Source organism: Heterocephalus glaber, unplaced genomic scaffold (genome assembly GCF_053883595.1).
Source record: "Heterocephalus glaber isolate CG9 unplaced genomic scaffold, H.glaber_assembly_v1.0 deba00001429, whole genome shotgun sequence".
Taxonomy (NCBI): domain Eukaryota; kingdom Metazoa; phylum Chordata; class Mammalia; order Rodentia; family Bathyergidae; genus Heterocephalus; species Heterocephalus glaber.
This window is the reverse complement of record NW_028258294.1, coordinates 16115604-16140929: the sequence shown is the minus strand read 5'-3', so window position 1 is coordinate 16140929 and position 25326 is coordinate 16115604. Positions and strand designations below refer to the sequence as shown.

General features: G+C 34.1%; 1 protein-coding gene across 22 annotated transcripts in view; it reads right to left on the bottom strand.

Annotated features, from left to right (window-relative positions):
- Positions 1-25326, bottom strand: part of Cntn5 (contactin 5) — a 1206007-nt gene that overhangs the window by 300691 nt on the left and 879990 nt on the right. For all 22 annotated transcript variants that reach the window (XM_087212119.1, XM_087212127.1, XM_087212125.1 and 19 more), the window contains one exon: positions 3787-3889. In XM_087212119.1, coding sequence (XP_087068245.1) covers positions 3787-3889 — 103 coding nt within the window. The remainder of the gene's footprint in view (positions 1-3786; positions 3890-25326) is intronic.

The window sequence follows — 25326 nt, the reverse complement described above, 5'->3', positions numbered from 1 at the left end:
CTGCAATGCATTAATGAACACATCGTTTTTCCCTGAGAGTGGAGGTATATCTAAAACATGCTATCTGTAACATGGTGAAAAAGGCAATTTCTGACAGGATACCTGGAGTGACGCAGTAAGGCTTGAAGAACACAAAGTTGAAAACAATAAGATTTCATGTTTATGATTTTATCCTTGTTTGTCCCTCCAGCCATAATTGTATCAAATATTACTCTCTGTGGTATATACTTTGCATTCTGTCCTTCACTCCAGCCTTTGAATATAAATTTCTCTCATTTTCATACTCAATTTCTTTGTGCAGGTTAAATAAGGGAGATTTTTTAGGTGTGTATTAAATACTCAGTAAGACAGACATGATAATAAGCTATAAAAATATAAATAGATATACAATGTGAATAAGTTCTAGAGATCTGTTCAATATTGTGCCTATAGTTAACAATATTGAGTAGTTTACTTAATAGTTTATTAAGACATGATCACAGAAAAGAGGGAGAAAGAGAAACAGTAGTTCTAATGGAAATAAATATTTAGTGAAGTGTGACAAGACTAGACAGGAAAGGTAAGGACAACAGTATGCATGCAAATGTAGAAATAAATGGGAGCTTAGAGGAGGGCAAGAGATAGAAGTGTGGAGAATATGTAAATAGATTTTTTGGAGGGAGGACAGGAAGAAGTATAAAGGGTTATTATCAGTTAATAATAAGCAATTGATTGGATTAAGTAAAAATAATTTTTCAGAGTTAATAAATGTAACAAATATTCCTGAGCACTGTCCAAAAGCCAGGTTATTATGAAATATGCAAAATACAAATGAGGGATATAGTCATAAAATTCCTGTTTTCAGGACACTTAAACCACCACACTGTGCTGGCTATTCTGTTTCCCCTGCTGGTCACTATCTTCTTTCTCCTGTATTTTCTGTTGCCCATGCCTATACCCAGTGGGTTGTAAACTGACTTCTGGTTTATTTCTGTTTGGCTTCATGGAACCCACCAGAGAAGAACAGAAAGTATAAAAATGGAAGAAGTCAGGATTTGAATTTCCTGATCCTTTCCTCCTGCTGAGTGGCCTCTGGCCTTCTCTGTATCTCCAGCTCTCCCATTCTAGCATGATTACCTCTCTACTCCCTTGGTCGTTCAGGTTAACAGTGTTAATGAGTTCTTGGTGCAACTCGTCTACAAATGCCTCTGATTCTCTTCTTGATCTTCTTCTTCATCCTGCTCATGTGTCTTTAGCCTGACCATTTACTAAATTCTTTTGATCCATCTGAGTTGGATCCTAATTCTAGCTGGGTTCATGATGATACAGATAAATGGTATAGTATTGAAACGTGTGTAAATTTAAAAGTACACTAAAGGATATGACAACACACACAAATATTTGGGGAGAGAACACTGGATGTGAGTTAGACAGAGTGGTCACAGTTGGCCTCTGTAGGAGGTGATACTACATAGAGGCCACAGAAGTAGTGAGTGCCATCATGGATAAAAGAGGGAAAGATTGTTCTCAGTAGAGGAAACAGCACATGCAAAGATCACGAGATGGAAAAAAGCTTGACATGCTCCATTTCAGAATTGGATTATAGGACTCTACAAGAGACATCTGTTCAAATGCTCCATGAAGACGCACTAGAGGAAGAGTCAGCCTGTGTGGTCTGATCCCAACTGACATCTAGTGACAGATACTGAAGTTCCCAGAACAAAGGCCCACAAGAGCACCATGTTGTTGTAAGTGGGAAACAGCTGAGCCAAGCTGTGAGAACTAAGCAGATGCTCAGACATTAATTTCAAGTTGCTATGATCATGTTGGGACTCAGTGATGATCAATACATGATAATACGCTGAGAGGAATTAACACAAGTCAGGATGTTATTTTTTTTTTAATCTTGTTTATTTCACAAGGTTAGTTAAAGGTTAGTCATTAAAGGTTAGTCTTTGGTAGTGGTAGTTTTCTTTATGTTTTTTTCTTTCATTTAAAAAATCAAATGAAAGACCTTTACTGAGGTGAATTGTGTTTTTCACCTCCCTTTTACTTATTTATTTTTGGGAAGGGTGGGGTAGCAAAGGAGGAGTGAAGAAGTTGAGGAAAATAAAGTATTAAAAGAATATAAATGATTTAACTCTTGGCTCCTATTTAGAAAGAAAGGGCTTCAAGCATCAATTTACTAAACATATTTCATGGCTTCTAAAAGTGACTACATCTAACATATTAAATAAACCTGCCTGAGGAAATATTCTGTATTGTTTTTTTCCTATATAAATCTATTTTTCTAATTTGTTTTACAATATGACCTTCCTTTGTTTGTGGCTATGGTATAAATTCTGGCATTTAGGAATTATTTAACTGGAGGATATACTAAAACCTTTGGCATCAACATAGAATACATTATTTTTTCATTTATCAGAATTAAGGGTCTTATTGGGACATTTTCAGGAATACTTGATGCTATAACATTGGAAAATGTTTAAAAAACAGACTTTCAAGGTATTCCCAACCTTATATATTTAACTAATGTCTTTTAAAATTTTACTTTATTAGTACATGTGTGTAGTACATGAGATTTACATTCCTTGTGGAATGTTGGCACAGGTACATAACAATTTAATTCCTGTTTTCATCCCCTAATATCTTCAGATTTGGGAAGCTTCCTCAGATATCTCCTCCAATATACTTCAGGTGAATTTGATTTCTTAAAATATATTTTGATTTCTAGGTATCATTTTCTTAAAAGATAAATTACACAAAAATTTATTTTGATTTTTGTCTATTATGATTTTGCTTCTACTTAGATTTGAGAAGAACTACATAGACAAGTTATTTTAATTCTTTTACAAATTAAAACACATGGAGTTTTCTACGTTTATCCCCAAATCTCCAGTTACTGAGTTTTTCATATTTACTAATACTTTTCTCTCTTATAGGATAATCCTACAGTTCACAGCACATTTATGTAGCATGTTTTATCTCTAAGTACTTTATAGTTATGCTGTGGCAGTTAGTGTGACACCACTGAAGTTAGATGATTATAACTCTGATAGAGATGCATTTATGCAAATTATAATTATACAGTTTAGAAAGGACCCTGAGGTCTTATCATCCTAAAAAAAAGCACTGTGTTTAAAATAAATCATAATACTCTAATCAGCTATGATCAAAACACCACTTCTGGCTCTGATTCCAATACCCAAATTGTAAACATCATTGAAAGTGACTCAGAAATAGAATCACGAAATATGGCAGACATTAGGGTGTGATAAAAATCATCTCTCTGATGTAGGAATGATTACATGTTGTATATATTGATAGCTCAGGATGTCAAGTTATAATCTCAGGAGATATTGAAATAACCAATTTGTTCACTGTAACTATTACATTTATAATTGTTCATACTATTTTCTTATACCTTTTCAGAATCTACATCATATGCATGAGAACAGGTACGACTTTGGCCTTTAATTCTCCATTTATTCGTGTCTTTGCTAAACACAATTTTTAAAAAATATGAAAATTCTAAGTATAGTAGTTATAGAGATATAAAATTTTAATTTAGAGAGGTTTTCTTTATGTTAAAGCAACAAAATTATATATATTGCTGTCCATAGAAATGACTAGGATAATAATTATAATTGCTACTTTGTTAATTCCCATTTTCCTTTCTTTAAAAAAAAAAAGGTATAGCCACCTTGAAACTTCTGAGAGAACAAAACCTAGCAAGATAAATGATCCAAAAAATGTGTTGCATTTTCATAAACAATTTTGTCTAATTATAGAAGTATATGTACTTACTTGCCAAGTGCAAAGCACTCCATCTTAACAGTTGTTCCCTTAGCAGCTGTAACCGTGAAAGGAAAATGGACCTCAATTTTAGGCTCATATTCTCCCATCACACCTGGGAAATAAAGAATAGACTTTAAGCATAAAATGAATCTTACAATTTATTTCCAGGACTTGAGACGTCACATGGAAAATAACTGTGGTTTTGTTAATGTGTGTTTGATCAATGCTGAATTTTTGATGCATTTAAATAAAAAGTTTATTTATTCTCAGTCATTAAGATGAAAACCTAGTCTCCCCTTAGGAACTGGGCTGCATGCCTGCTCAACACTGTGTAAAGTCGTAATTATTGAAAGTGTTAATCAACACTGGTAGTTCAGTTACTGATTAATTCTCCCGAGTAAAAAGTAACTATGAATGCTTCTCCTGGTAAATAATTGTGCTGTTTCTCTTTAAATTAGAAAATATATCAGAACTTTATCATTGCCAGGTAAGTGTATATTCAATTACTAAGTCAACATATATTGATTTTCTATAGTTTGTAAGGAATTTCATTAAGAATTGTGGAAATTACAAAGATTAATCAGACATGAATTGTCTCCTCAAATAAGGATATTCTCAAAGAGAAAATCAAGATATACTTAAGTATGGGAGCAAAACTGTATTTCAAAATGCCGTAGTGGAAGGTAGGAAGTGATGGTTGTCATGAATGAGGTGTCTTTAAAATGTTATGCATATAGAAAGGCTCATAAGTATAATTAGGATTTCCATAAGCAGAGGAAAGATAGGAAACAAGGCATATTGCCTATTGGAACAAAGCCAAAGACAAGGGAAACCACCCAAAATAGGAATATCAATTTTTCTACTACTGTTTGTTGGTATGTAAAGGGAAGTGATATGAGGTAAGTTTGAAAATATAGTGTCCAAATAGTAGAAAGATTTGATTATCAGATTTGATTTGAATGATAATCGGATTTGAAAGATTTGATTATCAGTGTTAAACCTGTATCTAACTTGGAGTTATTGGGGTTTTGGTTGATAGAGTGACATTACACAGAGACGTATGTATTAGAATTAGAATTGTCCATTACTTTATTCTAATATTCCAAGATAGAGGTGATAAAAATTTGAATTATTGTAGTAAAAATAGAAAATATGGGGAAAAAACAAGAAAGAATTGAACTGGTAAATTCGGTAAACAATGTGATAGAGGACAAGCCTATGACGGTATCAATAATGACACTAAAGTTTCCAGCTTCAGTGGTTTGGTGATGTCAATTAAAAGAAAATAAAGTGACAACTATAGAGTAGTTGTTGATTTTCAGTAAAGAGCAATAAGTTTATAATACTTAATACATATTCAGAAGTGAATATTTGACATATAGTGTAAATAAGAGAGTGAAGCTAGGATTGGGCTCCATGTAGTTGATAAACACTTGCTCTCATCATTTAGAGGTCGCTGGTAGTCTTCAGAGTTGATAGGACTTTTACCTACTAAAAGATAATGTACTAGGTGAGGCCTGGTGGACTCCATTATTAGTGCTTTTAGGTAGCCCTGAAGCTGATTTTCTCCTAAAAATAATCAGCAATGATTCGTCACGGATTTCTGTGAGTTGACTGGATTTGTGGTTAAGGATGTCTATTTTTACGGCATATATGTATACATTGCATTTTTATGGGTGCGTGGCATGGAGAATAATTCTTTTGTGTATGTGTGGTACATGTGAGGAAAGAGGAAAAACCCAGACAGGGTAAGATAGATACGATTGATGTGTAGGTAAGATGCAGTGAACAAGTGAAGGGAGAAAAGGCAAGGAAATCCTTTTAGAAGTTTATCATGCACATCTGAAATAAACCTTGAAGGAAAAATGTGGACAATGTTAGATGGAAAGTGTTTTAGCTCATTTAACAAGACTATCTTCACTTTTTGTGCTTTCTCTTTTACAAAACAGTTACGATAGAGAAATTTTCAATGTTTTCGTCACAGGGATTGAACTTCTAGACCTGGCTCTGACAAGCAGGATATAGATCAGTTATTTCTGAGTTTCCTTTTTCAATCTGTAAACTGGGAGGGTAGAAAGGAATTACCATTACTTTAGTGCCCTGCCCTAGCTGGATAACTCCAAATGTTTGTTGCACTTCAAGAATCTAATAGCAGGTAAACTATGTTAATACTATTATGTCACTCAAAAGAGATGTTTAAGCACTTCTTCTCTGTCTCTTTCTCAATAGTATTTTTCTCTCTACTTCTTTTTTAAATATTTCTCCATGTCCCTACTGTCACACTTTCCAGCTTTCATTTTATATCCTCCTTACATCGTTTTTGTTCTAGAGTCTCTCCTGAACAACTTGAATAGCAGGATTTGGTCCTCTGTTGATACTATGAACTCAGCTGAATGTATCCAGTAATAAATGTTTATTTTTAATATCCATTTACTTTTAAGGTCTTACATGAGGAATTGTAGACATCCTATTCAACAGGTACCTTTGTTTATATCAAGCCATTTTCAAAAATTCGTTTCTGATCCCTCTATTTTAAATTGATTCTATAGTCTTACTGATTCTAAAAATAACTTTTTTCAGTAACAATTGATTTATTCTAATGCATATTAAGTCTAACACCTTTGCCTACATACTTCTCTGTGAGCACTGGCAGTTACTGAATGTCCTACAGTGTTACAGAAATGCAGTCTTAATCAATTCTAGTTTATACAGTATTTCTGTGTAATTATATCTAGTAAGTTGTTCAGAGATCTCAAAAGAAAAAGATAGGAATTTCTAAGACCACTTCATTTTGATTTCCTTTCCCAACCTAAATATTTCCTTTAGAACCTATATTAACACATTTGTATTCATTCTATTAAAGCAGCAGCTAAAATAAACCTATATATTAAAACAAAATGAGGAAATTTGGATAATAGCTTTTAAGTTATACTACCTAATTTGAGCTGCACTGCAAGAGATTATAACTGGTTCTTTTTAATTTTACTCTGAGACCAATGATTTACATGTAAGGGCAGAGCTCTTCAGATATACCTTGCTCTTTAACAACTGATCACCATCAGCAATTAAGTTTTGACTTTACATTTCATGGTAAAATTATTTTAGGGCTAAAGTGGCCATAGCTTTGGCTGTGTGGTTTATTACATTTGTAGTTTTTAATATCGCAAGTCATGTGCAGTTTAGCTTGTAATTCTTTGTATTGAGTAGCATTTGATGCTGAAAGAAAGAAGAAAGTTCCATGAGATACCATATTGAAGATCAAAGTATCGGGCTTGTCTCTGACCATTATTATAAGCCTGAATACCTTGCAGCGTTACATCTCTCCTCATACCTTTGTCTTCTGGCTTACATGATTGCTGTACTTTGGAAGAACTCCTAATAAATAGAACCTTTCCAACTGGGAGTACATTACTCTTCTTCTATGCCTTTATGATTGTTAAGTTTCTTATTTATTGCCCTTAATTATAAAGAGGCAGAGTGCTTTGCCCTAAGTGGAAGGCCCTTTGCGGTAATGTTTCTACAAGCACGTTACAGAACAGGAAGTGAATGGCACCAGAAGAATATAGACAACAATTTCAGGACTCAGAGTCCAACTCCAACCCTAGTGATGAAAGATTTATGAAGGTGGGACTATGAATTTAATATTTCAATAGTTTCCTTAAGTCATTTTATGCACCTTAAGGAAATTCAAAGTTGGACCTTTGTTTCTGATTTTTATCATGTTACTTGTTAGCCTTAGGATTAAAGTATAGCAGAGTAACATGCCTGAAAAATGTCATACAAAAGGTCTAAAACCATATCGAATTCACTGGTAACTTCTCTTATCAGAGCAAATAATGTTCAAGCTGTATGTACTGTTATTCCTGTCAGACAGGCTTTTTTCTTAATTTACTGTGAGTTCTGTTCTAATTAGTATCTATGCAACAGCAGTTGTTACATGCTTCAAAGGACACTTCTCTCTGACACTCATAATAATACTCATTTCTAGGGTCAAGTACTCATGTTTAGGAGACTTAAAAAATATAGCTGAGCTAATGAGTTGGAAGAATTTGACTATTTTTCTTATGTCCAAATAACTGATATTTACATTTTCATCTTTAACATTTTTATCAAAACTATACAACGTGTCTCATGGTCCAAGAATAACAGAAAATTTCTCAGTGCTTCCTTTGGAAAATGCTTCTTCCATATTCTGTAACTGAGTGAGTGAAATAGGAACTGCTATATTCATACACAGGTTTTGCCTTCCTAGTCATAGTTATTAACTTGTGGGCACCTGACCCAAGCTTGGGCAATTAGATTATCCTACTATCCCACTGACAATGATCACTTTATGCATGGGGAGTGAAGGCTGGGATGTTTCAACTAAGTCCCAGCATTTGTTGGTGGTAAAAAAAAAAGTCCTCATTTCCAATGGCTACTGGAGCTCCACTCCATGGAAAAGGTAATCTATAACTGAAGATAACTAAGCCAATTTAGATAGAACTAAGTTAATACATAAAAGGAGAGACAGAAACGCCACTGGTAGCATGTCAGTTCCCTCTACTTTCTTGTTCTCCTCTAGGTTGAAAAAAATATTTTGGTTAAGCTATTTAAAGTTGGGCTTCTCAATTGCAACCAAGAGTTCTGACTGATATGACACCATGCCCAGCATAAGCAATAGGACCCAATGTCAGGTTCTATAGGTAGAGTGGTATCTGGAAAGGGAACAAAATAAAATAGTACTATGAGACTTATCTAATTTTAAGCATTTTACAATTTAGTAGAGGATGTAAATTCTAACAGTGGATTAAAATGATTAAAACAAATAATTGATAATTTGAAATAGGACGAAAAGATCCAAAAGGGCAGGGGAAGTGGGAGGGGAAGGGGAAAAGAAAGAAGGGAAAGGAAAAATTATGAGAAAAGAAAAAAAATGGAAACAACATCTCTGTAAATAGGGAAGGGTGGAGGGGGTAAAGTGCACACAAGGAATGGGGAAAAAATAAGAACCAAGATACATCATGTACAGGTACAAGCACCCAATGATAAATGTAAATGTATTGTATACCTAAAATATACCAATAAAAGGATTTAAGCCAAAAAAAATTCTAACAGTGGACAGAAAACATATGCTCTATAAGTAACTTAATAAAAGAGGATAAATGAAATTGTAAAGGTTCTGGTAAAATATTATGAAAGATGAAGGGAAGGTAAAATTACTTAGAAAGTTTAGAAAAATTGACAAAGTACTTCAACTGAGTTGTGCTGCTGGGATTGAAGTTAAAAGTTATAAGGTTAAAGTTTAATGACCCTATGAAGGGCATAGAAATGACATTCTTTTAATATTGTTACACAGGGTATGAAGATGTAATAAGGTAGAAACCTCATATAGAAGTTTGGGTTGGTAATAAATAATAGCTAGTAACATTTTTCTTCTTTACTAATATCTTAGCAATAGCCTGAATTTACTTTAGTGCTCATTGAAAATATCGTTTCAATAATAAGCATCTGGTTTCATTTAGAGATAACACCTGGAGTTACCATTACAAGTATTCATTGTTATCAGTGATCTGATAATGACAAATTGAGCACACAATAAGTATAGTGAGGATCTACCCAAGATATGTTTCAAAGTGAAAACCCTTAACCTGAGGTATACTTTACATATTAAGAAATGGTGCAATAACAATGAAATATCCATTTATTTCACAAGAAATATGTGTAATATCTGAGTTTGCTACTTTATATGATAATACTTGAATTTCAATGAATGTTTCACTTGCAGTTATTTCTGCTGTTGTTTTGAAAAGTATGAGTTTAAATGTACAGTTACTGTGTTAGATAAGCTCCTGGGTAAGAAAATGAAAGTGTAAATAAAGAACAATGACAATAATGATATAATGATAATGACACAAATGAAAGGAATGGGGATAACTAAAGAGTGCACATTAGGCTTGATGCTCTTTTTCTAAGTGTGACATGTGTGATTGTATGCATCTTGTCAAGACATATTAAATATCAACCTGTGGTTTGTAGATAAATAATGTAATTTCAAACTCTTCCTTGGTTCTGGTAAAGTTAAGGTATCACCCAACTCTAGATCTCAGGTTTTCTTTTTTTTTAAGATGTCATAATAATGCTAATGATCTTGTGAGTTTAGAAATCTAGTGTTATGTTAGAAAATACATATCATACATCAAGGTGTATCTCTTTGCTTATTACAGTCAAATAAATATAAGTCAATCTCTGAGAGATTAAATCACTTAGAAAAGTGTCCCAATGACTTTTCATTTCCATAATGAACCACTGACAAATCACAATTTCACAACATATCATTTTCTTCTTTCCAAAAGTATATACTACCCTGAATCATAGTTTCTTGAGGTGAATCATTGCTATGTAAATAAAGGGACTAAAGATCTCCTGACAACGAGAAATAAATGGCTAGAGTCATCAATAGGTAAGTGCACCATTATGAGAATTATTTATAGAGAGACGGAGAAAAACTAGAGTTTTATCATTAGGAGAAAGTGTTTTTCCTCACTATTACAGATATACTCTGAAAATCAGAGAAGCCAACTGATTTATATTTCCTTTCAAATATCAAGAATAAATTGGTCAAGGGGCTGCTGCACACTGTAATTACTTTCCTGTGATTGCAGAATTTTAAGGCTTACTTTCTTCTTCTATCTTGCCCCTATGATTTAGAGAAATATACCCATCTCTCTCCACCATCATCTCAGGGTTTATTTCATATGCATCAATAACTTAGAAAAATATCTTATAGTTGTAAGACCTAGAGAAAGCAAATATATATTTCCCCTCAACCATATAAGCTCACTCTGGCATTAAAATATGTCAGATATAGTAAACTTCGAAAATTTGATTACAAAGGAGAATGCTCACTTTGAATAAGAAGTTCAGTTGAAATTTATTCCTTTTATTAGACAGGCAATTATGATTCCTGTTGTCACAATTTTCTATGCACAAAATTATGGGAAATTCTCTGTAAATATAGCCACATAATAAAAACATTAGCTTTTTAAAAAATTTAGGCTTCTTTGACTTTTGAAAGTGTGTTTATCTCTCTCTGCGTACCTAGATGTGTAGGAATGGAAATTTTTTTTTGGTATCAGGGACTGAACTTGGGACCTTGCACTTGTAAGGTAGGCAGCATAACCACTGAGCTAAATCCCCAGCCTTAAATCTTTTGAATATTTTTTAAAAATACAATTTTTGTACCTAGAAAAATAATTTGGTACCTTGATTTTATGAGCTGTCGCCAGGAATCTGAACACGATTCAAACAACAGATCAGATACTGAATAAACTAGGGTCCTCAGTTTGACAGCCAAGTATCCTTCATTGGAAGAAAAAATGGACTTGGTAATAATGAAAGAATGACTATTCTGACATAAAAGGAAGTTAAAAGCATAGTGTCTTCAAGTTATATATTAATGTTCAACTTAATAATTAAACATTTTGAAAAATCTCTGAATATTGTATAGGAATCTTCTAACCTAATCATATGTGATTCTTTCTAGGTTTTATTTATCTAGAAACTGATTTCTATTTTAATTCATTCAAACATTTATGTCCACCAAAAAAGAAAAGGCCTCATAAATACGGTGGTTTTACTCAATATACTAACAATATCAATCACAAATTGAAAGAAGGCAACTTGATACAGATAATGTGAAGGTACCAAGGCAAACCTAAGCTATGAGAAAGTAGTTTTTACATCCACACATCCAGAGAGTACAGATAATATACTGAAAAAAAGAGGGTAACACTAAAGCATTTGGAGATTAGAAAAGCTGCTCATAACATCTGATTCCTATGTTACAAGCCCTGACCTTGGATTTCTCTAATATCTCCCTTGTTTTACCATGTTATGAATTTACTGAAAATAAATGTCCCTTAAGTTCGCTTAAGTATGCTTCTATTCTTTCCAACTAGAGAATGTTCACTCAAATTGCTTGTATTTCTAAATTTGTGTCATTCTTTAGAAAGATTGTTCTCTCCATAAATGTATTTTAGCCATATTTATCTACCAACCTATACAGTAATCACCAAGAAATCAAGGGATTAAAATTTCCTGGAGGAATTAGTTCTACAAACTCAGTTGATCTGCCAACTAGTTACAGAACTCCGGGGGGGGTGGCGGTGGTGCGGGGGACCCAACATGACAAATGAGTTGTTTTAAACTATTGTTAAAAGCTTACTTTTATACTTTAATCTGCACAGATTGTTTTCTCACTGCAATCTCGTTATTAAGAATGTCAGCATTCCTGCTGATATCGTTCATGTTTGAGTTACTTAGCATATCAGTCCCCGATTTGCTCTGTAAACAATTCAGATTTTTAATTTTACAAACTCTTACTGATTTCAAAGGGTTTATGTATTCTGTGGTTCAAAGAGGAAATGTTTCCATGGGGGATTGCTGATTATCAGACCCTCATAATTGCCCTTTTTGTGCATTAAAGACTGTAGATGTAAAGGGGAAAGAAATAAACATTGACTGAACACCTGCTATAAGCCTGATGTTTGGCTAAGTATGTACAAGTAAGTTGTCACTTCAATCTCAGAAAATGCACCAAGACATATATGATTATCCCATTTTAAATAAGAGAATAATCACTATTGTGAAGTTTAAGTAACTCCTTCATAACCACTGAGCTAGTAAAGGATAGGCAAGGGATTCAAACTGGGGGCTATATTAGTTCTGAAGTCACGTCCTCTTATCCTTTTATGGTGATTTCCAGGAATAATTTTTTTTTTCTTCTTTTTTTTCCCGATACAAGGGATGGAACTCAGGACCTTGCCATTGCCAGGCAGGCATGGCACCACTAAAGCTGTATCCCTGGCCCACCCAGGAATAGTTCTTGTCATTTGGAAAACAGAACTTATTTAGTCATTTCCAATTCTGTAGACAATAAAGTTCTACTTTATCCATTTTTTTTTCAGGAAAGTCTCTCCTAAGCCTCTGCCCACCTCCTTCCCCCACAGGTCAAAACACTCTGCTCTCATTTGTGTCTCTTTGTGTATAAATATTTATATAAGTGCACACACACACATATATATTATATATATATACACACACACATATATATGTTTATATTTTTATAGATATCTGTACTTTGTTTTTTGGGAAAGCTACTCTCAGATTTTTTTCAGTAGTTCAATATGATCATCTATATCTTTTTTCAATATCTACTTTTTTTATCTATTAACTCAACCAGGAGAGAAACTATATCACTTTGTTCCCTTTGTAGCCTACAAATCAGTGCTCAAAAGATTTGGGGGCTGAATTAATGAAATTACTTTTTATCTTTTTTATGGAAGATGTGTAATTGGTGACAGAAGAGTTGAGAGTATTTTATGTTTAAGTGATGCAATGCTATATTACTTTATGTTCTGAGGTACACTTAAGGTGATTTTTAAATCTATAATCACAGAACTTTATATTTTGATTTAAATTATTGGAATATTATCAAGTGATAAAACATTTTATGATTGAAAAACTGATAAAATTGCTCAATTTCTCCATAGTCACTTAATTGTCATTCTGTCAATTTCATTTCTATTACATCTTTTCAATTCACTCCTTTAATTCCAATCTGCTTGTCATTAAACTTATATATCCTTTCATCTAGCCCAAAAGCTTTGACAACAGGAAGATTCTTGGTAATCTTAACAAAAATGATGACATCAAAAGCTACATATGATTAGCTCTAGGAAAATAAGAAAAATTTGAGTCTAAGTTTAGATAACTCTTGGAACAAATCTGGCTCTCAAGAAGAGCAGAGCAGAGGAAGGGACAAGTAGGTGGTTCTGCAATCAAGAGATACTTTTGTAATAATAAATATTCCAGTACGTTTACTGATGAGAATGAGCGGGAAAAGCACTATGTTTGTAAGTGTGTGTGTGTGTGTGTGTGTGTGTGTGTGTGTGTGTGTGTGTGTGAGAGAGAGAGAGAGAGAGAGAGAGAGAGAGAGAGAGAGAGAGAGGTGGCAGATGCCACCTCCTTGAATGAGGTCAGATGGGATGGGATCCAGCACACACAGCAGTCAAGAACAGTTTATGAGTTATAATATGAGAGGAACACGGGTACAGACACAAGGAAGATGTTATATTTGTTGCTGGAAAGCTCAATATGAAGGCAAATTTAAGGCAAACTCTATGTTCAAAGTCATTTTGTTTTTGTTTCTGTGTATAGACAACTGCATTGATACAGCCATGAAATGACTTTCACAAAGCCTGCATTTGGGGTAGAGATTTGCCAAATGACTATTTTATGTAGAGATTAAGGAGATAGACAACTGTGAACATATAGAGGAGAATGCTCTTAATAAATGACTGTGTTATCAAATGTATAAAGGGAAAGGACTTGAGAATTTGAGTGTGTAATGAACAATGAAATAGTAGGTTGAAAGGAATGTGGGATTTGAAAGAGTTGAAGAATTTTTCACATATAAAGTACTAAATAGAATTATTTGGACAGAATAGAGGCTGTAAAGAGTAGTTTATTTGAGATTGAGGTTTTGATGAAGATAAAATGGCAATAGAAAGATGTAGGCTATTATTTTAAGAATGGGTGACTAAGGTGACATAGAGCACAAGTTCACAGGAAGAAAGGAGGTCTAAAACCTGAGAATCCAAGATATTAGATGGATCATTGATGGAAATATGGATCTCACAGAGTCACTGATGGAATATCTTCACTAAGTAAGGAAGACCGAACTTAGGAGGAGATGCTTTTTTGCAGTATATGTAAAAACTAGAATTCAGCTGCTAATGTCTAAATTCCTGAGATTTTGCTCAATGACTTCTATATTTTAGTCATGATTTTTTCAACTTTACTCCTGCCATACGTGCATACAGTATTTCTTCTAACACAGATGCTTGCTACTTTCTAAATCTGTATTATGCTAAACCACTTATGAGCCTTCATATATGCTGGTCCTTATCTAAACAAATATTAATATGTTCTCATACACCTTAAGGTGTATTTATAAACAAGCTTCACTTTAAATTGTTTTGTAAAAAAGGACATACACGCACACACACCATGTTCCATTAAAATCCAAACCCTAATTCACCCAGGGAGAAAAATTTGGTCCCCTACTGTAGGATGACCGTGGTGTTTTATTTCTTATACCAATCATGTTCTGATTGTATTGAAGTTATACACGAAGAGCTATTCAAATTATCTTAGTGATCAAAACCATTATCATCAAATCTGAATTCTATTTAGCCAATCCTTGCTCATAGTTCTAGCCTTTTTTTTTCTTTCTATTGTCTTCAAAATTTAGCCTTTGAACTTCCCAGGCGATTATAAGCAAACTCTTTTCATTGTATAATTTTCTCTTAACTCTTTCACACTCTACCATCTTGTCAAAAAGAAGTTCGTTCAGGAGGGTGTTAGTCAATTTCCACGTTTGTGGTTTTGCGGTTTCTTATGTTATTGATCTCCAATTTTATTGCACTATGGTCTGATAATGTACAGGGGTAACTTCAATTCTTTTACTTAGACATGTCCTATGAGCTAGCATGTGGTCTATTTTGGAGAATGACCCATGTGCAGCTGAAAAGAATGTGTATTCCGATTTTGTGGGGTGGAACACTGTAAACATCTATTAAGTCCATTTGTTCAATAGCTTGGTTCAGTTCTAGAATTTTGTTGTCAATTTTTTATCTAGATGATCTGTCTATTTGTGGTAGTGGGGTATTGAGGTCCCCCACTACAATTGTATTAGTGCTTATTTGGTTTTTCATGTCCATTAATATTTGTTTTGTATAGTTGGGGGCATTAGTATTTGGTGCATATATATTTAGGATTGTCATCTCTTCCTCTTGGATTGTTCCCTTCACAATGATGTAGTGACCATCTTTGTCTCTCTTAATTAGCTTTGGTTTGAAATCTACTTTGTCTGCAAATAAGATTGCTGCCCCTGCTTTCTTCTGGGTTCCTGTGGTGTGGAGAAATGTTTTCCATCCTTTTACTTTCAGTCTATGAATTTCTTTTTGACTGAGATATGTTTCTTGTATACAGCATATTGCTGGGTTTTGCTTCTTAATCCATTCTGTCAGGCCATACTCTTAAGTGAAATAAATAGGACACACATGTGTAAATACTGAATAGTTTCTCTAGTGTGAGAAGCTGAAAGTGTGAATAAGGATGAAAATGATTAAAATGAATAATTGATAATTTGAAATAGGAAAAGGTCCAAAGGGGTAGGGGTGGTGGGAGGGGAAGGGGAAAGGAAAGAAGGGAAAGGAAAAATTATGAGAAAAGAAACAAAAATGGAAATGAAGTCTGTGTAAATAGGGAAAGGTGTAGGGGGTGAAGGGTGCACAGATAATGGGAAAAAAAATAAGAACCAAGATACATCATGTACAGGTACAAGCACCCAATGATAAATGTAAACATACTGTATACCTAAAATGTACCAGTAAAATAATTTAAGGGAAAAAAAGTCCAACATAAAAAAACCAAAACAAAAGAAAAGAAGCTTTCCATATCAAATTCTTTAGGTCTTCCTTTGTTAAAAGAATAGACTGTGACATACCGCCTATCCACTTTTTTTCTGTGAAAGTGTTTTTGGGACCCCAGATCTACACTTCCATCTGTTCATTGCAAGGGACTGCAATATTGATTATGCCCAAAGCAGTCTGTAAGCAGTGCAGACTGTAAACAGTTAACCGCACAATTGGCTTGTTTATAGAAGTGAGGCCAGCCAAAGCCTACATGCTAAGGTCAGAGTAATTTGCACCCAAATTACATTACCACAACTAAAACCTTCTTTAGTAGTAGGACAATGTTCTAATTACAACTATATATTTTGTCTCTTTCATTCCTAATTTGAGAATGCTTTGTCTTGCCCTTTATGAGCCTTGCTTCCATTAGTTTCCATAGAAATTGCACATATAGAAGTAAAGAATTGCTCATATCTTTACATGTAGTGCTATCCATATAGCTTGGCTTTACTGCAAGTGAGTAACAATAAAAATCAGTGGCTTGGGTTGGCCAGCACCTTTATCAGTTGCATTGGTAGTCCTGGCTCCCTGGTTTCTGCCACTCTTAGTTCTTTTAGCCCCCCCCACCCCGCCCCAAGGCTTGCATTGTACACTGAGCAGGAGACTGGAGCCTACTGCAGAGATTTCCCTTAACATTTCAGGGTTTCCAGTAGTTCATCTCTTCTTTCTTCTACTTCTGTACTTACTGGGCTGAGAGCAAGTAAGCAAATAATAAAGAATACCAGAAGGTTCACCTCCTCTGCATAGGGGAAAGGAAAGAAGGGAATGGAATATGAGAAAATGAGAAAATGGAAACAAAGTCTTTGTAAATAGGGAGGGATGGAGAGGTTGAAGGGGGGGCAGGGGAAATGGGGAAAAAATAAGAATCAAGAGAGATTATGTAAAGGTGCAAATTTCCAATGGTGAATGTCATTATATTGTATACCTAAAATATACCAATAAAATTAATAATAATGATAATAATAAAGAATAGAAAATAACAAAAGCAGTCATAAAACTTTTATGGTAATTTCTTATCTGAAGAATTTTATTTAATCTAATAATATCTTTAAATGACATCTGAGCCTCCCAGCAATGCATTCAAAGCCACCTATAATCTGGACCTCACTCTCTTGTCAATCTCATACTTAGTGATGCTTCTCAAAAATCTCACACTGTAGTCACAGGTATTTTTTTCCCTAATTAAGCCTTGACTTTTATAGCCATATACTTTTGAGTTTTCCTGAAATTCTTTTAAGATTTTTATTTAGTAAATTACTACTCGGTTTTTGAAATCATACTCAAATTTTGACTCCTTATGCTTCATCCTATTCTTTGTTTTCACAGTACATGGATCAATCATGATTTCAGTGCTGTCTCCTTGCATTTTAATGATGCTTGTTTATCTTCTCCACTGCACTGTAGCTTCAGAGAAGAGATGACGTTTATTCTTTGGACCTGAAATTCCTGGACATAGATTAACTTCTGTCTGAAAAATATCTCTCTGTGGTTCCTCTTGAAGTTCATAGTTAACACATTTCTCCCATTTATTTTATTTCACTTTCCTATTGAAATATTGATTTACTGTCTTGGATTTATTTTGATAAGTACTACCATTATTCTTGTTAAAAGATTGAGAATATTTCAAGAGCAAATGAAGAAATCTGTTTTTTTTTTTTTTCTGGTAGTTCTTATACATATAGCTCACTTTTTCTTTCCATGGGCATAATTCCAATTAACATATTCACTGTCTTTGCATTGATTGGTGGTGCACTTGGCTTTCTGGTACTGCTGTCTTTTTCTAATCCATTGTGTACAATCAATTCTGATCAGTGTTTTTAAAACAGCATTTTCATGAGTTATATTCCTTTCTTTAAAAAATCAGTGATTTCCCATTGCCTTGATGAAATTAAAACTCTTTAGTTTGGCATTCAAGGTCCTTTCAATCTATTAAAGGCTAACTTTTCAACTTTAGTTTCTACATGATCATCATAAGCCAGACTGTCTCCTATATGACATTTGTATATTTGTTATACTGAAGTTATTAGCCTATGTATTTACTCAGATATTCTTTATTGAGAAGGCTATATCAACTAAATCTCTTTTCCACATGAATATTTTTCTGTGGTACTAATGATTGATCCCAGAACCTCATACATGCTAAGAAAATGCTGTACTATTGAGCTACATCTGCAGCCCTTTCTTACTTAACTATTTGTTTTGAGACAGGGTCTCATTAATTTTTCCAGAGTAGCCTCAAAGTTGTAATTGTCCTGCCTCATTCAGCCTTCCTAGGAGTAGAGTGTACTGGTCATCTTTCCTGCTGTGTGACAAAATACCTGACACCTGAACCTTACAGGAGGAGAGGTGTATTTGGCTCACACTTGCAGATGTTCCAGTCAATGACTGACTGGCTAAAAAACAGAGGTATCAGAACAGAAAGGTATGGAAGAGCAAAAGCTGCTTAGTTCATGGTGGCAGGAAGCACAGAAGGGAAGAGCACTAGAAAGGGGTAAGGGACCAGACACAGTACCTAGGGTCACACCTCTGTATCGTATCTCCCAGACACATCCAGAAGTATGATTTATTAATCCTTAGGAGGTTCTCAAGGAAATCAAGCTGACAAAGTAACCATTGAGGATTAATGACACACTGAGGATCAACAAGGATTACAGACACATAGCAGCAGGCTAAGTATCCTCCTGTAAAGTACTTTTTATAATCACAGCAGCCCACAGTGATGGCTCCATCCTATGTACTCCTATAGCATTTACAATTTGCACTTTTCATCTCTAATTAGTCAGGTTTTACTTAATGTAATGAGATAATATATTGATGATTAAGGCCATCTCATATATTTAGTTTTGTCTCAATCATGCTCTGATCATAAGTTCTTTTCATAGCCTTTGTCTAATACAACCCAAGTGATAAGAGCTAGTTATTAATAATCAATACTTTAATATGGGGATTAATTTTCAAATACAATACAGAAATTATTATTACCTAGGACTTGGAAGGTATTACTAAGTACTTATGGGGACTTGCAGATTTCATTAGTATTTGGGGAAGTCTTTTGAATATAATTGTTTTTTATTCTATTTTGATAACATTCATGTGTATTTACCAAAATATTTAAAAGTACATTAACCCATTAATATACTTCTGTTTACTCTTCAGTCATTAAGGATGTTTACCTCAGGAAGAAACAGAGATTCTGTCTTAGGCCTGTTAATAATGATGAGTAAATAACAGTGTATGTGAGTTTTGACAAGTTCTCTTTTTTGGGAAGAATCTATTATGCTCTGGCAATATGTAAAAATGGGACAACATAAATTTTATTATAGTTCTTTGTTGAATACATTATGAAGTTTTAAGCCAAAATAAGAAAATGAATTTTATTAAGAAATAAGTATAATTATTGAATATTAATACTTAACAATAGCAACTAGGAACTGATAGTTAATAGACTTTAAAATATATACACTTCTTTACTTTAGAAAAGGAATGAGTTGGCAGAGCATTTACAAATGGAAAGGGAAGGACTCCTTTGCAAACTGTTCTACTGCTGTTTGTGTATGAAAATGTTTTCAGAAGTGTACCAGAAGCAAGACTGTACCCAAAGTAAATGTTCACCGTAAATACATTCTACTCAATTTCTAACTCTGAAAAGTCTTTGGAAATCTCTTTATTTGCTTAAATTATACATTACCCTGTCTCAACTTGACAAATCTGTTGGTTTCATGAGCTTAAATGGACATAGTAAAATCAAAGATTAAGACAATAAGCAATTTAATGACATTCAAAAATAATCTAAAATGTCTTATTTTTTTCAAGTTCCATTAGTTTTTTACATAGTTTGTAATCGAATTTGCAGATAACTTGTGTATGATACAATCCATATCCTCTTCATTCTTAAGTCATATTTCTATAAAATTTCTCAAGTTATAGAGGCAGGTAGATTAAAACCTAAATGACAATAAGAAGTCTGATATGATATTTCAGGTCTTGTACTAATCATAGTTGCATAAATAAAAACAGATAATAATGAATATTCAATTCTTATGTGATTTTTTGCTATGTGCTATGCATCCTTATAGGTCCTTCAGATAACAACTTTAATCTTCTTAACCTTGGACTTTTCTGAACATTATCCTCATTTTATCTCTGAGAAAACTGACTCAGAAGATTTGAATATTTGCCCAGACTCATGGTTATTAAACACTGGAGTGAAGATTTGAAGCCAGAAGTTTCGATTTGAAGCCCATACTGTTTTTCACAATTCTAAATAATGAGCTATATTGCATGTTCATTAGTAAATCAGTTTTGGAGCAAAAGGTGCTTTTCTACAAAATGCTTTAATGGTTTAGTTGCTACTGAAACCACAAAATATTACTTAGTTCACAACAGAGTGATCTGTATATAGTACAGCACTGCTACTTCAAGTTCTATATCATAGAAACAAGGATGCTATGATTAGGAGGACCCTGTGATTAAGAAGAGAAAATAATCCACCTGTCCTCCCTAAGCACCTTTCACAGATTCAGAACTAGCTTCAGACAAGGGTGTGAAAGATGAAATGTTCTGGGGGCGTGTTCCACTTCTCTTGTTTCAATTTCTTCTCTAGCACCTTATGTTTTTACCTCAGTCTGAAATGTTGCCCAGAGTCTGACACTTGAGATTCTCTTTTTCTTCTTCAATGTGCACTCAAATGAAAACTTCTCTGTGCACATGATCCTGGTGGCTCTGTGCACTACAAGTTTTGAGAAGTATTTATTTTACTTTTATTTTCCTGGTACCAGGAATCAAACTCAGGACTTTGCGCTTGTCAGGCTGGGTCAGGAAGGCACAGCACCACTGAGTTCCATCCCTGGCCCTTTATTTTACTCTTTACACATTGTTTCTGACTCCTTTAATGGGCTATCATCTTGTTTATCCTCTTTATTAGACCATGATCTCTGAGTGTGTGAGTACATGTCACTCTTGACTCCTTACTATGAAAAAGAAAAAAAAAAGCCTGCTTGTTTACAGTGGTAATGATTCTAATTTTTACATCAATAGACAGAACAGGGACTATAACCTAAGAAAGTTTTCCTCTCTACCTGACCTCACAATACATAAAATGAATAAATTTTTACAAATTATGTGACTCCCTTCTGTGGTCATCTTTACAGCTCTCTCCTACCTTTCTTCCAAGATCAACCCAACTGCTTTTCTCTGGGAATGGCTCAGTAAGAGTTAAAAGCCAATGCATACTACTGTGAAATTGCTGATTTCTAGTTCTCTCTGTGGAACTCTATTTGCAAAACATAATGCTCATTCACTTAAATGACCATTTTACTGGATCGAAGTTTAGCCTATGTGTGAACTGTGGGAGGGAGAGGTTTTAGACACTGTTTCTGGTGTACTTTGGCCAATCCTGTCTGAGGGTCCATTTCCAAAATTAGAGCCTCTAAATAATTCCTACCCTTTTCTTCCTACTTGTTTTCTTTCTTTACTTCTGAATTTCAGATTCTCCAAAAGTTTCTTAAGGGTATGGCTTTTATTTAGACAAAAGCAAAATCAGAAATGCCTGAGGAAGTGGCTAACTTGTGGTAGGGTGGCTATTTGTGCATATAAATCATTTACAAGTTGCCCACCATAAGATTTCTACTTTCATGTATTTGATCATTATAATGTTAGGATGTTGGAAAAATCTTTTCTTTAGGTTGGCATTCATCTACTAAATCAGTAAGTGATGAAATATTCTTTAAGATTCCAGATTCAGTATAGCTTTCATTTTCTTTTTCTTTTATAGCTATTTTTTTTTACCAGTCTGACATTTTAAAGGAAAGCCTACATTTAAAGAGAAAAAAAACCCCACAGTATAACATTAAGTAGACCTTACTAATTATTAAGAAAATTAGACTCTATTCTCTTGACAGATACTCTGACAGATAATTAACACACTGTATAGCAGGCAACTTCACATTCTCTAAGGATGAATTTTGTCATTCCCAAAGATCAGCATAACCCCAATTTCACTTATGTGGGTTACTTCTTAGACTTTAATTTCACAAAATTTATACATTCTCTTTTGCTTGCTAAATTTAGAAGAACAGTCTCTGTAACATTTACTGAGAAGAAGCAAATATTGATTCCTTCTGTGAGAATCATCTCTAACCACAACTGTTTAATTGGATTCCAAGTAAAAATGAAGAAATTAATATGCAGCTCCAATGTGGCATTGATATCATAAGGAAGGAATGATGATTAAAGCAGTAGCTCTTAGTCACAGGCCTAGTTCCAGATCTGTCACCAACTATGTCCTTCGGGGTCCCTGAACTGCTGATAACAGAGCAGTAATGTATGTTAACAGAGCAGTAATGTTAGGAGTTATTCTTTGGAGTCAGATAGGTATGAGTAAGAGAACATGGTATCAAAGTAAATCCCAGGTTATGTAACTATCAAAGAAAAATAAGCTCTACATGCTGCTTTGCTGTGATAACTAAATAAGAGAATCCATGAAATGCTTTCAGCCCAGTGCCTGGGGCACACTAGTCATTATTGGCTTCCACTTATACACCTGCTCTAGCTACCCAGTGCCGAGAGACAAGGGTTATAAAATACTAAGATGAACCATTGACTTTTAAAATATCTTGAATAATGGTAAGATTATATTGGTATAAAGCAACTATCGCTTATGTCTACTTTGAAGAACATGACACTCTTGAATATATGAGGTTTAGTGCTTTTTTAAAATTCAGTCTTTTTACTTTGTGAGAAATTTCCAAAATAATTCATTGCGGTGAAATATAAAAGAAATACTTCTAAATATTACAAATTATTTCTGTAAGAAGTGGTTTTAGAAACTTCTATATCTTAGATGTGATTTTAACCCCCCAAAATAGGAGTAGTCACAAAATAATAAAATTAATATTGTTGCAGGATAATGAAAACATTAAAAAATCCACCACTTACATTACTGAATTTTAGGCAAATTAACTGGGATAGAATGTGAGAATTAGTTCAGAGGGAAAATGCAAGGAAATAATTTAAAATTATTCACAGAGAGACTTAAGATTGTTTTTAAACCCCAGAGCTCATACAAGGGAGGAAATTATAAAGAGCAGAGGAGAAATCAATGCAATGGAGACTAAGAGAATGATACAAAAAAAATCAATGAAGCCAAGAGTTAGTTCACCATGCACTAATCTAAAATCAAAATGGATATTAAAAGAGAAATGTCTGAACGGCTGGAAGAGAGGTTAGGTAGAACTGTAGAAACAATTGGTGTAGGAAAAGATTTTTTGAACAAAATTCCAGTTGCTCGTGAACTAGCACAAACAATCAACAAGTGGAATCTCTTCTTATTAAAAACGTTCTGCACAGCAAGTGAAACCACCAGCAGTGTGAAGAGACAACCCACAATGTGGGAAAAAATTTTCACCTGCTCTTCCTCAGACAAAGGTCTACTATCTAGAATCTATAAAGAACTTAATCGGACCTCCCAAATTTAAAGACCCAATCCGAAAATGAGCATCTGAAATGAACAGACATTTCTCAGACAAAGAAGTAGAAACATCAAATAAACACACGAAAAAATGTTCAACATCACTGAATATTTGAGAGTTGCAAATGAAAACAACGCTAAGATTCCACCTCACTCCAGAAAGAATGGCTGCTATCGTGAAATCAACCAATAACAAATGCTGACAGGGCTGTGGGGAAAGAGGAACCCTGCTCCACTGCTGGTGGGAGTGTAGAGTGGTGCAACCACTGTGGAAATCATTGTGCAGATACCTCAAAGAACTGGAAGTCCTATTTGACAGACCTATTCCCGTGCTGGGTATCTTCCCCAAAGAATTAAAAGAATAATACCACAGTGATAATATGTGCACCCATCTTCTTTAATTTCCTCTGTGACCCATTGGTTATTCAGAAGTGTGTTGTTCAATTTCCATGTGTTTATGAAATTCTTGTGGTTTCTTTTGCTATTGATCTCTGATAATATACACAGGATAACTTCAATTCCTTTGCACTTACTTAAACATGTTCTATGAGTGAGTGTGTGGTCTATTTTGGAGAATGTCCAGTGTGCAGCTGAAAAGAATGTGTATTCTGATTTGGTGGGGTTGAAGACTCTGTAAACATCTGTTAAGTTCATTTGTTCAAGAGTTTGATTTCTAGTATTTCATTGTTTGTTTTTTGTCTAGTTGATCTATCTATTTGTGACAATGGGGTATTGAGTTCCCCCTCTACTACTGTATTAGTGCATATATGGCTTTTCATGTTCGTTAGTATTTGTTTTACACAGTAGGGTGCAGTAGCATTTGGTGCATATATATTTATAATTGTCATCTCTTCCTCTTGGATTGTTCCCTTTACAAGAATGTAGTGTCCTTATTTGTCTCTCTTAATCAGTGTTGGTTTGAAATCCACTTGATCTGCAAAAAGGATAGCTACTCCTGCTTTTTTTCAGGTTCCTGATGCATGGAGTACTGTTTTCCACCCTTAACTTTCAGTCTGTGAGTTTAGTTTTGAATTAAGTGTGTTTCTTGCATGCAGCATATTGTTGGATCTTGCTTCTTGACCCATTCTGTCAGTCTATTTCTTTTGAGGGGTGAATTGAGACCATTACTATTGATAGTTATAATTGAAACATATTGACTTATCATTGTCATGTATTTTTCTTTTTGTTGGATTCTCCCCCTTTTCATTTAATTTCTTGTCATGCCCAATGGATTCATTCTGCTGGGCTTCCTGGTTTTGTGATTCTTGTTGTCTTTTCCTTGGATATTGTCTACTTAACTTTTTGGAGGGCTGGTTTGGTATTAATGAAGTTCCTAAGGTGCTGTCATGAAAGTATCTTATTTCTCCATCAATTTTGAAAGATAGTTTTGCAGGGTACATCAATCCGTGTTGGAGGTTGTTTTCCTTTAGCACTTGAAGTACATCACTCCAAGCTTTTCTTACCTTGAACATTTGTGTTGAGAAGTCTGCTGTGAATCTGATGGGCTTTCCTTTGTATGTGATTTGTTTCTTTTCTCTAACTGCTTATAGAATTTTGTTC